Below are 18,750 nucleotides of genomic sequence, written 5' to 3'. Positions count from 1 at the left end.
CATTCTCAATAAAATTAGAAGGCACAATGGTAACAAAACTGCCTCAGAAAAGATATAATCCTGACTCACATTCAATATAGAAAAAGCCTAATATAGAATCAACCAAGATGAATGTCGTAGGAAAAATTTCCAAGGGAAATATAATTTCTCCTGAGTGAGAATGGTTACAGGGTTGTATGCACGAAGCTATTTTACTGAGTTATTTAACTGTTGAATTTATACAATAAACCTGCTAGAGATAATTACATATTGATTTCACGCCAAAGCCTATATCCTTTCATTGGAGTCTAAGTTTAATTTTCATGAAAGCTATTAAGAGCTGTGAGATGTAACAGTTAGAAACTACTACCCTTACACAGCCCACATTAAGTAGAGTAGGATATTGAAACCTGAAGCATATCCAATCTAGAAAACATTTACTCTTTTTCTTTCATAGAAACAACTATAAAGAATTACTCTTCAGGGCCCGCTGTTTTCAATGATCCCTACCTAATATTTTCCCTCTGATTATTTATATGTATAAGCAGGCCTAAGGCACACAGCCATGGTTTTAAGACTTTATAACCTCTAACCTGCTAGAATCTCCAAACTAAATATTAAGGACAGGTAAAAGATTTCTGGCCTCTTAAGTCATTTACTCACCCGAAGTAAATGAGTAAATAAAATTCCTACAGAAGTAGTGCATGTAAAATGAGACCATTAGGCTTTTCATTAGATATCCGAAAGTATATGAAGCTCAAGCTTCATGTTATAGGAGCACTTATAACAAATTAATCTCCCTGAAAATGGTCGCTAATGGTCCCCAGTGACAGATTACTAAAGCTGAATCAAGTTGAATTCAGCTCTGTATGAAAGGCAAAGAAAGCGACCTATATGGACATAAATATTGTTTCCAGAGCTTTCAAATTGCAGTCCATACTCTTGACTAATGCAGAAAAACACCACCTTAGGTTGAGAAGTCATACCTCTAATGCAGCTTTCTGTACAGTGATTTGGCTAAAGACTCTGGCCCCTTCAGGACAGACGGTTCTCAGTTCATCTTTATTGAGAGAGAAAAGTTGTGCACCATTTAATACTCCAAGACTATTGACAGTTCTGAAAAAACAAAAGAAGGAAAAGAAGGAAATAGAGCATTAAAAATACTGTCTGGATTTGTGGTTGCCAAGGGGGAGGGAAGGATTGCGAGTTTGGGGTTAGCAGATGCACACTATTATATATAGGACGGATAAACAACAAGGCCCTACTGTATAGCACAGGGAACTACAGACAATATCCTGGGCTGAACCATAATGGAAAAAGAATATAAAAAAGAACGTATACAGGTGTATAAGCGAGCTACTTTGCTGTACAGCAGAAATTAGCACAACATTGTAAATCAACTATACTTCAATAAAAATTAATTAAAAAATAAATAAATAAAAATAAATAAATAAATAAATAAAATACTGTCTGGCTAAAACAAAAGAAAGATTTCTGGTCCTGCTACAACCTCTCTTCTCTAGGTGTTCCATACACTGGAACTCATAAATGGTACTAGAGTGCTTAGGGCGATGACAGGGGACGGTCATGATAACGACCCTGAGGCTATGTAAGATCATTGATCATGAAGTGTCAAAAAAGAGTCAACTGGGTTTGGTATCTTTACTGTGTATCACCAATTTCTTGAAATTTGGTGTTTCATAGAAGGAATGGATAACTTTCTAGTAGCCAGGCAATTGACTAACCAGTGTACCTCATTTTTTCAGTCACACTGGGCGAGTTTATAATGTGTCAAGTGCTCTTGAATATGTATTAGTCAAATTGTTCAAATACATATATTCAAATATGTTTACCAAATACACAAGAAAATGTTTACAAATTTTTAATTATAGACAAATAGAAACTTCACTGTGGCTTTCCTAAAGGAAAGCTCTATTAGATTATAATCTACAATAAGTAACGTCATCTATTTTTTATTTGCCTGGGATCTCTATGCTGCAGCAGGAGAAGATGTTCTGCTCTATGTCCTCTGTGGTCTGGGGAGTCTAGGTAAGACTACAGTCCTATCCCGTGTGACCCTCTGAGGGAGAAAGACAGCCACCAGCCTCAAAGCTGCCAAGAGACTGCTTGAGGGACCAATGATGAACAGACACCACCATCTAGAAAATGGGGTGCCATCAAATGATGGTTATTTCTGCTTCCTCCAATTTTTTTTTTTTAGCTATAAATGGCTAGAGTCATTTCCTGAGCATGGAAACAGATGCAGTTCGGATTCTCACATTTTCTAAGAGTCATTTGTGACATCCTAGTGATCAAATTGAAAACACTGCATGTTATACACACAGAACTGTAAAGTATCCCCAGAGAGACTTACACAGGGCTGAACCCCTTTGACTGCAACCATGTCTTCACATCCTCTGGGGTGGAGTCATAAGTGATATTGACAACTGGCACATTCTGCCGTGGCACGTGGAACTTCTTCTGGGCGGCGCTCCGACCAATGGTCAGTCTGTGGATGAGTTCATCCTGCACTTCCTCCATCTGAGATTTCCTTCCTAGATACCAACACAGAGGAGGTTAGTTTTGAAAGCCCTAACAGTTGTTGCTCTCTCTAGAACCCCAATGCCAAGAATCCTTTGACCCCAACAGGACTTATGATCTAGTATTCTTACCATCTTTCCTTTCATCCTCACCAAGTATAAACTCCGTGATCAATTATTAAAATCACTCCCTGTCTCTTCTTTTTTCATTGTATTCATCTGGCAAGCCCCCCACCCTTGTTAAATCTCACTTTCTGTTTATTCTGTGCTGCACCTGCACACCGAATAGAACACAACAACGCTGGGTGAGCTCATGTTAAATTCATCATCATGAACCTCCACTGGGCTGTTAATGCTCTGTGACATTCATACTACATTTCCTGAGGCCAGTGGCTTTCAACTGGGGGAAATTTTGACCACAGGGTACATCTGGCAATGGCTAGAGATACTTTGGGATGTCACAAACAGGGGGCAAGGGGGAAGGAAGCTACCATCAGGCAGTGGGTAGAGGCCCGGGATGCACAAAACATTCTGCAGTGCACACAGGTCACATTGCTACATCGGAGAATTATCTAGCCCCAAACGTCCACAGGGCTCAGGTTGAGAAATCCTGCCTGGGACCGTATAATTGTCCATGGCCAGACAAGTATTTCCTATCTTCTTCCTTCTGCAAACCTCCAGTTCCCAGTCCTCAGTCCTCTCCCTGAGCTGATGAGCTCACTTGCATAATTTCTGAGTAAAATAAAGAAGTTGAAAGAAAACCTCCCTAAGTTCCCCTAGCGGCTCTCCTTACCACCAGCACTTTCCCCGCACACTCTGCCAGCCTTCCTTCTACTACATTATGGATGAACTGTTTCCGCGCTCCTCAGGCCAACCCCTCTACATGTGCGCTAGACTCCATGTCCTCTGTCTGTTGGAATACTTTGACAGTAATTTCCCCCCTGCTTCTCCCATGTTATCAATTTTCCTCTTTTACTGAATCATTTCATCCGCTTACAAGCATGCTATTATTTTATTTCTCTCATGTTTAAATAAGCCCTTTCTTAACCCCACATCCCCTGCCAGCTACTGCCCATTTCTCTGCTCCCCTTTTAGCAAAACTCCATGAGAAGCTGTCTATACCAGCTGACCCCAATTCCCATTCTCCAATTTCCTCTTAAATTCACTGCGATTAGGCTTTTGGCCCCATCCCTCCATGCCATTTTGCTAAACTCCAATGGTTGATTCCCAGTCGTTTCCTCATTTAATCTATCAACAACATTTGAAGAAGGCGCTCCCTCCTTGAAACACTTTCTTCTTATGGCCTTCAGGACACCACACTCTCTGATTTTCCTCCTGTCTTACTGGCCTCTCCTCAGCACCCTTTTCTCAGATGCTCATCTCATCTCCCCACCTCTCCCGGACACAGTCCTTGGACCTCTTCTCTGTCTGCACTCACTCCATCGATGATTGTTGTGCCTGGTCTCCTGGCTTTAAATGTCATTTAAAAGCTGATAACTACCCAAATTATTTCTCTAGTCCAGACTGGTCCTCAGAACTCTAGACCAATATACATCAACTGTCTATTTGATATATTCATTGGATGTCTATTAGCTATCTCAAACATAACATGTTCAAATCTGAATTACTCATCTTCTTCCTGAAGCTTACTTTTATGCTAGACTTCCCAACTTGGTAATTCTATTTTTCCAGTTCCCCCAACAAAATACCATGTAGGTATGCCTGACTCCCCTTTGCCCTTGATTATATCCAATCCATCGGCAAATCCTGTTGGTCCTACCATTAGAATACACCACACATCCCAATCACTTCACTCCATTTTTTTCTATTACCAGCCTGGTCTGAACCATCAGCCTATTCACAGGTCTCTCTGCTTCTACTCTCCATGACCCCACTCTTCACTCTTCATCCCTTTCTCAATATAACAGATAAAGAGATGCATTTAAAATGTGAGTCAGATACACACACACACACACACACACACACAGATACATTATTTGTATATCACCTTCAAGAATTAAGTGCAAAGAACTGATATAGTAATCCAATTAACTAACTTGGCAAGTGACAGTGACCTGGTCACTAAGGGAGCTTTTGTGACCATTGTTCTGATTTTTTTTTTCAGGGAAAGTATTTTTAGAAAGTGTTTGGTGCCCCTGGGAAATAAATGAAAGTGTGAAATAATCAAATAGTGTTATTTCAGTCTAATTTTTTTTATTGCCTCAAGTGCTCAGGAAACCTTTTGAAAAAGAAAGAAGTCAAAAGAAAGAGAAATAAGAGAAGGGAAGGGAGGAAAGGAGGGAGGATGAGGGGGCTAAAGAGAGTAAGAGGGAATATTATTGATTGTTACATTTAAGTAATACAGGACATGCATTTCATTAGTTAACTCTTTTAAATGAGTACAGTGTAGTCACACTACCATACAACATAGGAGTACATCTCAAAGAAACACAAAAGAAAAAGTATCACCACACTAAAATAGTTATCTCCTTATCTGTTGACTTAGCCACTGTGGGATCATTTCCAGTCCGCAGCATAACTTCTTTCCAGGGAATATAAAAACCTCTTCTAATGTTTTCCTGGCTTTGGTTTCCATTTGCAATGTTCTAGCACATAACAACACACCAGACTAACTTTACACCTCTTTCTAAAACAACACTTCTGATTACAAAAGATTAAACTCATATAAAAGGACTAACACTTCAAAGGAAATGGAAGACATGCAAAACAACTGAAGCATCGATATCTTCAAAAGTGATGAAGAGAACCTTTTTGAATCTTATGACAAATCAAATTGAATAGCTTATATGACACAGGGCTCCAAGCAGCTAGTGTGAATAAACGCAGTAAACACTTCAGAAAAGGAGTCGGGTTCTTGCTACTTGTGACATTTTAAAAATAGGCCTGTTGACTTTTCTTCCTTGTTCATAGCTATTTGGTAACATTTTTATGGGTGAGTATTCAATTTACAGCTCCTTCCATTTTACTCTTATCAGAAGTCTAGGCCATAAGCAGAGAACGCAAGTACCACAAAAGGTATATTTTGAAAGAGACCTGGTTACCAATAAAGAAGCATGTCTATTTGGTTCTAAAAGACTGTTGAGAAGCCCCAGTATTCGTTCAGTAGAAATGTTCTTCAAAAAAGTGCTCAAGGGCTTCCCTGGTGGCACAGTGGTTGAGAATCTCCCTGCCAATGCAGGGTACACGGGTTCAAGCCCTGGTCTGGGAAGATCCCACATGCCGCGGAGCAACTGGGCCTGTGAGCCACAGTTACTGAGACTGCGCGTCTGGAACCTATGCTCCGCACCAAGAGAGGCTGCGACAGTGAGAGGCCCGCACACCGCGATGAAGAGTGGCCCCCGCTTGCCACAACTAGAGAAAGCCCTCGCATAGAAACGAAGACCCAACACAGCCATAAATAAAAAAAAAAAAAAAAAAAGTGCTCAAGAAAGAAAGCTATCAAGAAAATATTTGTTTTATAAAAAGGACTATCTTTATTTAATGTCAAACTATACTTCTGAGCTATCTTTAAAAGGAACATTATATAAGTAAATGCAAAATTTTATTAGCTTAAGGAAACAAGTACATGTGTAAATTTGGGGACATATGTTTATGTTTTACATACCAGTGTCACCCTTTGACTTATGAAAAACAGACTTGAAAATGATGAGTCACAATTATCAGGAGGGTTCTCTATCTTTAAAGCATTCTAACCATGCCTCTTTCCCATTAGGTTATTCTTAGCTTCTTAGACTAGGACAAAGAACAAACTGTCCCAGCCCACGGACTGTTCCAAAATTGGGCCTGGATGCCTATGAACCCTGATCCCAGGCCTGGAAAAAGAGTGCCACTGTGTCAAAGATTACCGCACTGACGTAACAAAGAAGGGAGATGTTATAAACTTGTGGGAAGAATGAAGAAAGTTTCTGAGAGGAAAATTTTCCTCAGGGAAATCAATAAAAACATTTATAGAACTTTCTCATCTCAAAACTATGTCTTTCGTGTCTGAAAAAAAATAAAAGCATCTTTTCAAAAAATACACAAAAATATTTTAAAATTTAGTTGCCAATTATATTTATGCACACACACTCTCATACACACACATGCACAGGCATAGTTGTTTCTGCCACACAGAAAGAACTAACCATTTTTCCAAAACTTCAGTTTTCCATTCGTTCTTTGGTAAGGTCAAGATATGGATAAGAAGGTAATTTAAATTGGTTATACTTCAGCTGAGAAAGTAACGTATAAAAGTAGGTTTGTGCTTATTGCATTTAACCAGAATTTCTAGAACAATTAAATAGTAATAGTTTCAGTGTCTTCTTTTTAATTTTTTTTAAATCAAGAGTGACCACAACTGAATAGATAGGGCTATGATTTACTGAGATGAGAACTTGAATCTTAAGTTCCAATCTCAGCTATAAAGTTAATAGTTCAAAACTTGTATTTGGACTCAGGCACAGGGAGCCTGTTGAGCTCCCAGGCTGATCCCCTGCCCTTTCCAGGTCACGTGGGTCCTTGGGGGCATAGGAAGGAGGCCGAGGGGAGAACAGGAGAGGCAGGTGGGAGGAGCCCTCAGGGAGGAGTGGGAGAGAAGCGGAGGGCAATTGCCCTGCACACTCGGGCACTGGGAGCCTGCTGAGCTCCCAGGCCGATCCCCCGCCCTCCAAACCCCCCTCCAGGCCACGTGGGTCCTTGGGGGCATAGGAGGGAGGCCGGGGAGATCAGGAGAGGCAGGTGGGAGGGGCCCTCCCAGAACCCAGACCGGAGGAGCAGCAGACGAGAGGAGGGCATCTGCCCCGCCCACTCGAGCCCAGAAAGGCTGCTAGGCTCCCAGGTGAGGTCCCCCGCCCTCTGAGACTGGGGTGGGGGGCACGCCTGGGCCCCTTCTGTTTCTTGAGCCTAAGCCCCAGCCCCCACAGCCCTCAGGGCCTTTTCCAGCCCTGTGGGTCCTGAGCATTGGCCCCGCCCACCACCCAAACCTCGCCCTTGCTTAGGCCCCGCCCTCCACAGCCAAGGTCTTTCCATCCCCCCCTCTTTGTTTTCCTTTCCCTCCTCCTCTTTTTTACTACTGTGGTCCTGATGTACCTTCTGGTTGTTGATTCATCTATACTTTTACTTTTACATTCTTTCTAACATATCTGTTAGTTTCCTAGTCTAATTTTATTTTTTACTTTGTTATTTTTCTCTCTCTTTTTTTTTTTTTTTTTTGCCACCCCACATGGCTTGCAGGATCTTGATTTGCGAGCCTGGGGTTGGGGGGAGCTCCTGCGGTGGGAGCTCCAAGTCTGAACCACTGGACTAACAGAGAACCTCAGACCCCAGGGAATATTCATCGGAGTGCGGTCTCACAGAGTTCCTCATCTCAGCACCAAGACCCAGCTCAACCCAATAACCTACAAACTCCAGTGTTGGAAGCCTCAAGCCAGACGACCAGTAAAACAGGAAGACAATCCCACACATTAAAAAAAAAATGAGATGGCAAAAAAAAATATGTCACAGATGATGGAGCAAGGTAAAAACCTACAAGACCAAATAAATGAAGAGGAAATAGGCAACCTACCTGAAAAAGAATTCAGAGTAATGATAGTTAAGATGATCCAGAATCTTGGAAACAGAATGGAAGCATGGATTGAGCAAACACAAGAAATGTTTAACAAAGATCTAGAAGAACTAAAGAACAAACAAAGATGAACAACACAATAACTGATACGAAAAATACATTAGAAGGAATCAATAACAGAATAACAGAGGCAGAAGAATGAATAAGTGAGCTGCAAGACAAAATGGTTGAAATAACTGCCAAGGAGCAGAATAAAGAAAAAAGAATGAAAAGAATTGAAGACAATCTCAGAGACCTCTGGGACAACACTAAACGTACCAACATTTGAATTATAGGGGTCCCAGAGGAAGAAGAGAAAAAGAAAGGGTCTGAGAAAATATTTGAAGAGATTATAGTCGAAAACTTCCCTAACATGGGAAAGGAAATAGTCACCCAAGTCCAGGAAGCATGGAGAGTCCCAGACAGGATAAACCCTACGAAAAACACACCAAGACACATATTAATGAAACTAACAAAAATTAAATTCAAAGAAAAAATATTAAAAGCAGCAAGGGAAAAACAAAAAATAACATACAAAGGAATCCCCATAAGATTGTCAGCTGACTTTTCAGTGGAAACTCTGCAGGCCAGAGGGACTGGCAGGATATACTTAAAGTGATGAAAGAGAAAAACCTATAAGCAAGATTACTCTACCCAGTAAGGATCTCATTCAGATTCGATGGAGAAGTCAAAAGCTTTTCAGACAAACAAAAGCTAAGAGAATTCAGCACCACCAAACCAGCTTTACAACAAATGCTAAAGAAACTTCTCTAAGCAGGAAACACAGAGAAGAAAAAAGACCCACAAAAACAAACCCAAAACAATTAAGAAAATGGTAATAGGAACATACATATCGATAATAACCCTGAATGTAAATGACCCAACCAAAAGACACAGACTGGCTGAATGGATACAAAAACAAGACCCATATGTATGCTGTCTACAAGAGACCCACTTCAGACCTAGGGACACATACAGACTGAAAGTGAAGGGATGGAAAAAGATATTCCATGCAAATGGAAATCAAAAGAAAGCTGGAGTAGCAATACTTGTATCAGATAAAATAGACTTTAAAATAAAGACTCTTACAAGAGATAAGGAGGGACACTACATAATGATCAAGGGATCAATCCAAGAAGAAGATGTAACAATTATAAATGTTTATGCACCCAACATAGGAGCACCACAATACATAAGGCAAATGCTAACAACCATGAAAGGAGAAATCGACAGTAACACAATAGTAGGGGACTTTAATACCCCACTTACACCAATGGACAGATCATCCAAACAGAAAATAAATAAGGAAACACAAGCTTTAAATGACACAACAGACCAGATAGATCTAATTGATATTTATAGAACATTCCACCCAGAGTGGCAGAATACACTTTCTTCTCAAGTGCACATGGAACATTCTCCAGGATAGAACACATCTTGGGTCACAAATCAAGCCTCAGTAAATTTAAGAAAATTGAAATCATATCAAGCATCTTTTCTGACCACAATGCTATGAGACTGGAAACCAATTACAGGAAAAAAACCGTAAAAAATACAAACACATGGATGCTAAACAGTGTGCTACTAAATAACCAAGAGATCCCTGAAGAAATCAAAAAAATACATAGAAACAAATGACAACGAAACATGACAACCCAAAACCTATGGGAACGCAGCAAAAGCAGTTCTAAGAGGAAAGGTTATAGCAATTCAATCTCACCTCAAGAAATAAGAAAAACCTCAAATACACAATCTAACCCTACACTTAAAACAACTAGAGAAAGAAGAACAAAGAAAACCCAAATTCCGTAGAAGGAAAGAAATCATAAAGATCAGAGCAGAAATAAATGAAATAGAAATGAAGAAAACAATAGCAAAGATCAATAAAACTAAAAGCTGGTTCTTTGAGAAGATAAACAAAATTGATAAACCCTTAGCCAGATTCATCAAGAAAAAATGGGAGAGGATGCAAATCAATAAAATTAGAAATGAAAATGGAGAAATCACAACTGACAGTGCAGAAATACAAAGGATTATAAGAGACTATTACAAACAACTATATGCCAATAAAATGAACAACCACGAAGAAGTGGACAAATTCTTGGAAAGGTATAATTTTCCAAGACTGAACCAGGAAGAATTAGAAATATAAACAGACCTATCACAAGTAATGAAATCGAAACTGAAATTAAAAATCTTCCAACAAACCAAAGTCCAGGTCCAGATGGCTTCACAGGTGAATTCTATCAAACATTTAGAGAAGAGCTAACACCTATCCTTCTCAAACTCTTCCAAAAAATTGCAGAGGAAGGAAAACTCCCAAACTCATTCTACAAAGCCACCATCACCCTGATACCAAAACCAGAAAAAAGATATCACAAAAAAAGAAATTCATAGACCAATATCACTGATGAACACAGATGCAAAAATCCTCAACAAAATGCTAACAAACAAAATCCAACAGCACATTAAAAGGATCATACACCATGATCAAGTGGGATTTATCCCAGGGATGCAAGGATTCTTCAAAATAGGCAAATCAGGGCTTTCAGGGTGGCACAATTGAGAATCTGCCTGCCAATGCAGGGGACACGGGTTCGAGCCCTCGTCTGGGAAGATCCCACATGCCGCGGAGCAACTGGGCCCGTGAGCCACGATTACTGAGCCTGCACGTCTGGAGCCTGTGCTCCGCAACAAGAGAGGCTGCGAAAGTGAGAAGCCCACGCACCGCGATGAAGAGTGGCCCCCACTTGCCACAACTGGAGAGAGCCCTCGCGCAGAGATGAAGCCCCAACACAGCCATAAATAAATAAATAAATTTAAAATAGGCAAATCATTCAATGTGATGTACCACATTAACAAATTAGGGAATAAAAACCATATGATCACCTCAATAGATGCATTTATGATAAAAACTCTCCAGAAAATGGGCATAGAGGGAACCTACCTCAACATAATAAAGGCCATATATGACAAACCCACAGTGAGCATCATACTCAATGGTGAAAAACTGAAAGCATTTCTACTAGGATCAGGAAAAAGACAAGGATGTCCACTCTCGCCACTCTTATTCAACATAGTTTTGGAAGTCCTAGCCAGAGCAATCATAGAAGAAAAAGAAATAAAAGGAATACAAATTGGAAATGAAGAAGTAAAACTGTCACTGTTTGCAGATGACATGATACTATACGTAGAAAATCCTAAAGATGCCACCAGAAAACTAGTAGAACTAATCAGTGAATTTGGTAAGGTTGCAGGATACAAAATTAATGCATAGAAATCTCTGGCATTCCTATACACCAACAATGAAAAATAGGAAAGAGAAATTAAGGAAACACTCCCATTTACTATTGCAACAAAAATAATAATACCTAGGAATAAACCTGCCTAAGGAGGTGAAAGACTTGTACTCAGAAAACTATAGAACACTGATGAAAGAAATCAAAGATGTCATAAACAGATGGAGAAATATACCACGTTCTTGGATTGGAAGAATCAATATTGTGAAAATGACTATACTACCCAAAAGCAATCTACAGATTCAATGCAATCCCTATCAAACTACCAATGGCATTCTTCACAGAATTAGAACAAAAAAATCTTACAATTCGTATGGAAACACAAAAGACCCCGAATAGCCAAAGCAATCTGGAGAAAGTAAAATGGAGTTGGAGGAATCAGGCTCCCCAACTTCAAACTATACCACAAAGCTACAGTAATCAAGACAGAATGGTACTGGCACAAAAACAGGAACATAGATCAATGATACAGGATAGAATGCCCAGAGATAAGCCCATGCACATATGGGCACCTAATTTATGAGAAAGGAGGCAAGAACATACAATGGAGAAAAGACAACCTCTTCAATAAGTGGTGTTGGGAAAACTGGACAGCTATATGTAAAAGAATGAAATTAGAACACAACCTAACACCACACACAAAAATAAACTCCAAATGGATTAAAGACTTAAATGTAAGACGAGACACTATAAAAGTTCTAGAGGAAAACATACGAAAAACACTCTGACATAAACCACAGCAAGATCTTTTTTGACCCACCTCCTAGAGCAACAGAAATAAAACAAAAATAAACAAATGGGACTTAATTAAACTTAAAAGCTTTTGCACAGCAAAGGAAACCATAAACAAGACAAAAAGACAACCCTCAGAATGGGAGAAAATATTTGCAAATGAAACAACAGACAAAGGATTAATCTCCGAAATATACAAACAGCTCATGGAGCTCAATATCAAAAAAACAATCCAGTTAAAAAATGGGCAGAAGACCTAAATAGACGTTTCACCAAGGGAGACCTACAGATGGCCAAGAGACACATGAAAAGATGCTCAACATCACTAATTATTAGAGAAATGCAAATCTAAGCTACAATGAGGTATCACCTCACGCCGGTCAGAATGGCCATTATCAAAAAAGCTAGAAACAATAAATGCTGGAAAGGGTGTGGTGAAAAGGGAACCCTCCTACACTGTTGGTGGGAATGTAAATTGATACAACCACTATGGAAAACAGTATGGAGGTTCCTTAAAAAACTAAAAATAGAACTACCATATGACCCAGCAATCCCACTACTGGGCATATAGCCTGAGAAAACCATAATTCAAAAAGAGACACACCACAATGTTCACTGCAGCACTATTTACAATAGCCAGGACATGGAACCAACCTAGATGTCCATCAACAGATGAATGGATGAAGAAGATGTGGCACAGATATACAATGGAATATTACTCAGCCATAAAAAAGAGACAAAATTGTTGTTTGTAGTGAGGTGGATGGACTTAGAGTCTGTCATACAGAGTGAAGTAAGTCAGAAAGAGAAAAACAAATACCATATGCCAACGCATATATATGGAATCTAAAAAAAAAAAAAAGGTAGCTAGTTGCAGGGCAGGAATAAAGAGGTAGATAATATACAGAATGGACTTGATGACATGGGGTGGGAGGGCGAAGCTGGGGCGAAGAGAGAGTAGCATGGACATATATACACTACCGAATGTAAAATAGTTGGCTGGTGGGAAGCAGCAGCACAGCACACGGAGATCAGCTCCGTGCTTTGTGATGACCTAGAGGGGTGGGATAGGGAGGGTGGGAGGGAGGCTCAAGAGGGAGGAGATATAGGGACATGTGTATGCATATGGCTGATTTTCTTTGTTGTGCAACAGAAACTAACACAGTATTGTGAAGCAATTAAACTCCAATAAAGATGTATTAAAAAAAATAAAATAAAAAAATAAAAAAACTTGTATCTGGATGCCAGAGATGAGATTTGATATGAAGACAAATTTTCAAGTCACTCCTTTTCCAACAGTATAAACAGTATTGAAAGAATTGAAAATAGAGCGATCATCTACAGTAAAAGTATGTTTATATGAGAAAAGAACCCAGAACTGAGCCCTAGGAGAAGCCATTTGAGAGAATGAAAAATATCCTTTACACACACATACACTTTATATACTTTTATCGTATTAAGGAAATATCTTCCTGGCTCTAGTCTTCCAAGAATTTTTATGTATCAAGTATCGATAAAGCAAAGTAATTTTATAATACTTTAAAAAACATAATTTGAAGATTAAACAGACAAGCCATATGCTACAAGATAAAACAAAATAAAAATTATCTTAGAATTATCTTCAGTTTTCAAATTATCCACCCTGCTGTTCCCAAGTACTAACAAGGATAATCCAAAGTTGGCCATAGGGTCTTTTGTTTTAACTTATTTAAATCTGGTTTTCAGATTTAACCACTCACATGAAAAATAAAACTTCAGTTTATGAAAGTATGAAGTTGAAGTCTAAAAATCTGAATTTGGAGGGCAAATTTGAAAGTGCTATTGGCAGGTTGATTATATTAAGCTAGTGTGATTGTGTGTGTATATAGACACACACACACACACACACACACACACACTATATATATATGGCAAATATCAGGAAGAGAAGCAGGAAAACTATGATGGTGATACTGATGACGATAAGAGTAAATATTTACTAACTCCTTATAATGTGTCATATTGGTTAAAATCAATCAGGCTTTTTCAGCCTCAGTACCATCGATATTTTGGGCCAGATGATTCTGGTGTGTGGGCGGGGGAGAGGGAAGCTGTCCCGTTCATCTTAGGATGTTGTTAACTACATCCTTAACTTCTACCTATTATAATAGATGCCAGTTGCATCCACCCAATTGTGATCAAAATATGTCTCCAGACAAATACCAAATGTCCCTAGGGGAAGGGGGTAAAATCACCCCTGGCTGAGAACGACTGGTCTAAATGCTTTATATGCATTATTTCATGAAATCCTCACAATTATCCTATGAAGTAGAGATCACTATCCCCCCCTTTCCAGATATTAAAGCATACAGAGGATCATTAAATTCTTGACAGTCTCATGGCCAGCAAGTGATATTTCACTATACAAACTCAAGCATGTCTGGCTCCAGAGTCTGTATTCAATCACCACAATATATTGGAATATGTAGAAATACACACATTAGAGACTAGACAGAACTTCCTGTTTCTCAGAATTACTTGGAGGATGAGAAATGAGGTGAAAATCTTTGCAATCTATGAAGTACCATGCAAGGACTATTAGGTATATTTAATAATATTTATTACCAGCAGAACCAATAATAAACAATTTTTACTTAGAGTGCTTTTAATTCCCAGGAGAAACTGTATATTTTTTGCCTCCCTAGGAAACTTACGGTCCACAGGAACTTGTTTTTGTCGTTGGCTATCTCGCACAATACTGCCACCACTGTCACTGGAGCTGCTGTTCTGACGGGTTACATTTGCTGGGACCTTTGACACAGGAAGAGGTGCTGAAGCAGAAGGTGGGAGGGGAACAGGAACAGGAGCTGGCGTTGGAGGAGGTGATGGTGCAGAGGGAATGTCAGTTGCTCTTGGACCACACTCCATCCTCTGTTTCTATAAAAAGACAAATCATTAATTCGGAATTGTGAAAATACAAAGCTAGGCTAGGAAAACAAATTATACTTTGACAGGACCCTGTTGGCTATTTATGTGTAAACTTCCTTGCAAATCCATAGCAAATTTGTGTGTGTTAATATATATACATACATCTATATGTAGATGTATTATAGACAGACACGCACAACCCTCCAATCCTACCTGATGTAATAATTATTAAAAATTATTTTTTACATATTCTACACATCTGTTCACAATCAAAAAGGATACACCAATAGCAAACATTAGTACTAATAATAGTAATAAATGTCAAGAAAACTAAATGTGAACCTGGAATCACACAAGATCAGGGTAGGTCAAAAGATTTCTGATTATTTTATAGTTTCCGTTAATAAGAACTTCTAACTGTACTAGAAGCCTAAATATCAATAACAGAAAGCATTACTCACTCCTTATTTTAAATGTATATTATATTCAAAAGTGTTTAATTCTGCTGTTTCCAAATAATTTGTTAAGAAGAGGGGTAATATTTCAGTAGATAAAAGAAGGAGTATGCTTTATAATAAACAAGTAATTTTAAAGTATTGTTAATTTTTTCAAGCCACAGCCCCTTCTGCCATCATCCTAATGCTAATTTATTAAATTTAGAAAGTTTCCTTGCTAAAATAGGAATGTGGTGAGGGTAATGGTATGGTCTTTAATTAAATGTTTATGACTATGAAATTGTTCTATGACAATTTCAAAGAACTCGAAAAAGAATAGATACATGTATATGTATAACTGAATCACTTTGTTGTACACCTGACACTAACACAACATTGTTAATCAACTGTACTCCAATATAAAATAAAAAGTTAATAAAAATAAATAAATAAATAAAAACAAAAATAATGAATTGTGACCAAGTTATCTAGGTTTGACCTAGAAATAAAAAGTGATTAAAAATTAGGAAATTTGTGTACATAATACAACATGTAAATAAAGTTAAAGAGAAAAATTCTTAGAAAAAGAAAAAGTTAAGAGGATCCTGGACTTTTCATTATGTGAAACTACCTGGTATGTGCCTCCCTCTGGATTTTTTATTATGGGAATAAAGCAACCCCCTAATTACTTAAAAAATGTTTATATGACTACACCTCAAAAGCATATTATTAGGAAAAAAGTCCACGGGAGGATTTGTATTAAAAGAAGGTAGATGTGATAGAATATATAATAACTTTCAGTAATTTTTAAACCATGATTTAGGCTATTATAAAATATTATTTGTGCATTTTCCCTATTAAACTACACACAATAGTTAAAACTTTAAACAAAATAATCTTAATAACTGAATTAAAATAAGTTCCAAATTCTCAAAAGGCAAATTTTTTGTATAGAATCAAAGATACAGAGCAGTGACTTATAATTTAGGTGAAGTTTAGATACTGCACTGGCACAATTTTAATTATTCTAAAATTCAGGATTAGTAGATGAAATACAAAAAGCAGGCCTTTTGGTAATCTGGTCCTTTGGCTAGAAGAGTATTTATATTTAATTTCTAAATTGGCCCAAATATAAGGTCATATTGATTTTAAAAGAGGCCTTCCCAATTTCCACAGAGATCAAAAACATCAAAATACACACCACACACACACATCACTTTGTAATTCTTGCTTAAAAAACAACACACCACCCTCAAAGGCACCTTCACAGCAAATGAGTAACACCTGTGGAAACCAGAGCGGGGAGCAGCCCTGGTTCTCTGCTGTCTCTTTAAAAGCCACCGCTTACCCGCCAGTGGGTGGGGAAGGTGGGAGGGTATGAAGCAAGGATGGGAGAAGGACTGAAAGAAGAGTTTATGTGCTGCTATTCCTTGGAGGGGGATGGGAGGGAGGAGGAGAGAGGCAAAGAGGAAGGGAAGGAGTGGGGTTAAATTCACAGAGCAAGCCGTGGAGTTAGATGGGAGAGAAACAGATATTGCTGACCCCCCTGCAATTCAAGGCCTGGAAACATTTCTAATATATTCAATAATCGAGTGTATTATATTACTATTATCATCATCCACAAAACAATGTTCCTATATTTGGGCCAATAAAATATTTCGAGCAGTCAAAATACAGCAAACATCACCTAAATGTAATACTTAGCACACACCAAAGTCATCAATGTATATGCAATGTTCCCTTAACAAGAATGTCCTCGGCACATAATTTCATGAAGAGTTAGTGAATTCTCACATTAGGATTTCAAAAGTGTCAGAGTTTAAATTACTGCTTTTAAAGCTTAAACAAAACAAAAAATGCGACCAGCTCTGCATTCCATGGTATGATTCACATTTTCTGCTTTCAGAAAAACAAGAACAGCTAGTGTTTTGCTAGCCATCAAATAATACTGTGAAAAACTGAAAACCTGTGTTATTGTCACAATCAAGCCTGCAGACAGGCTCGCCAAATCTTCTGTGCCTTGTTTCACCCATCTGTCATTGCTATATAATGCAACTTTATCGGTATAACCTATCAGAACTATAGACTTAAATATTCATATAATATACAGAGAAACCATAGGAAAATTTTTCATGAATTAGGTCATAATTTTATTTACTTGCATATTTTCCCCTTTTTCTTGGTCCTCCTTCCTGCCTCGTGTTTCCAACCCCTGGAATGAAAAAGTGGGGGAAGGGCCTTCCTCAAATCATTATAACCTGTTCTGAAACAGAAACCAAGGTGGCTTTTCCATGGAAACTGATGTCGTCCTCCATGTGGAGGAAGGAGAATCAGGACTGACTCGCGAAATCACTTTTCTCTGTCCCCTGCTACCTTCTCCACTCCCTTTTACTTACCACCCAGTTACTGCTCTTCTCCCTTTGCTATTACTGTCTCTTGGTTATATCAGGCTGAAGGTAGAGAACTGATGGCCCCTCAACTGATGGCAAGTCTTGGAGAGCAGAACTCCATCCCAAACTTTCTTCTGCTGAACGAAGGGTGCTGAATCTCCAGATCCAAAAAGAAATCTTGACCGACTGTTCCCAGTTTGCCTGGGACTCTCCGAGTGTCAGAACCAAGAGTCCCACATCCCTCCAAACCCCTCCGCTGTGAGCAAACTGGGATGATGGGTCACCTTGGTGTGGCTGTACTTTTGTATGATCACTGCCACTTCCTAACTCTTGCCTTTTATCTCCCACAAATATGAAGTTCTGCTTAAAACAAAATCTCTTTGTGTTTTTTCTTTCTCTGAAAAGAAGTCAGAATTACTAGACCCTGTGGAAAATGTACTTTTCTGTTGATAATTAAGTCCAAATGAGTCACTTTTCTTTAGCCACTAAAGCTGAGTAGAAATTCTCAAGGATTAAAGAAAGAGATGTGTAGATAAGCTCCTGATTCATGCAAGATACTGCTTCAGAAGGGAATTTATGCAAGCAAGCCCAACAAAGCCAGTAAAATTGAACTGTTCTTAAAAATGGAATCTACACATTTTTTCCTCTAAATTTAGTCTCTTTGGCATTCAGTGAAAACTAGGCACAGCTGGAACGTTTGGAGGGTGTTAAGTCCAGAGATTGAATCCAAAAAATTACATTAAAAAGAAGTGCCTTGAGGGAACAAATGTGGGTTACCTCTGACAGCTCTCCAAGTAATTGCTATTAGGAAAATGGAGCAAATCACATCAAATGAGAAGATTTAACATAGGAGATGGAACTAAAATA

General features: G+C 38.6%; 1 protein-coding gene and 1 long non-coding RNA gene across 14 annotated transcripts in view; one reads left to right on the top strand and one right to left on the bottom strand.

Annotated features, from left to right (window-relative positions):
* The window catches only part of EPS8 (EGFR pathway substrate 8, signaling adaptor), a 211,352-nt gene that overhangs the window by 9,373 nt on the left and 183,229 nt on the right, over positions 1-18,750 (bottom strand). For all 13 annotated transcript variants that reach the window (XM_082421931.1, XM_082421930.1, XM_082421937.1 and 10 more), the window contains 3 exons: positions 14,846-15,068; positions 2,354-2,534; positions 966-1,095 (listed from right to left, as the gene is read on the bottom strand). In XM_082421931.1, coding sequence (XP_082278057.1) covers positions 966-1,095; positions 2,354-2,534; positions 14,846-15,068 — 534 coding nt within the window. The remainder of the gene's footprint in view (positions 1-965; positions 1,096-2,353; positions 2,535-14,845; positions 15,069-18,750) is intronic.
* Positions 2,542-10,940, top strand: LOC309641694. Its single transcript, XR_014252742.1, has 2 exons — positions 2,542-7,024; positions 7,202-10,940. It is a non-coding gene; the product is annotated as an uncharacterized lncRNA (long non-coding RNA).

The sequence above is a fragment of the Balaenoptera physalus genome (genome assembly GCF_965194825.1).
Source record: "Balaenoptera physalus genome assembly, chromosome: 13".
Classification (NCBI taxonomy): Eukaryota; Metazoa; Chordata; class Mammalia; order Artiodactyla; family Balaenopteridae; genus Balaenoptera; species Balaenoptera physalus.
The sequence above is the reverse complement of the archived record's forward strand: the minus strand, read 5'-3'. Positions and strand labels throughout refer to the sequence as shown.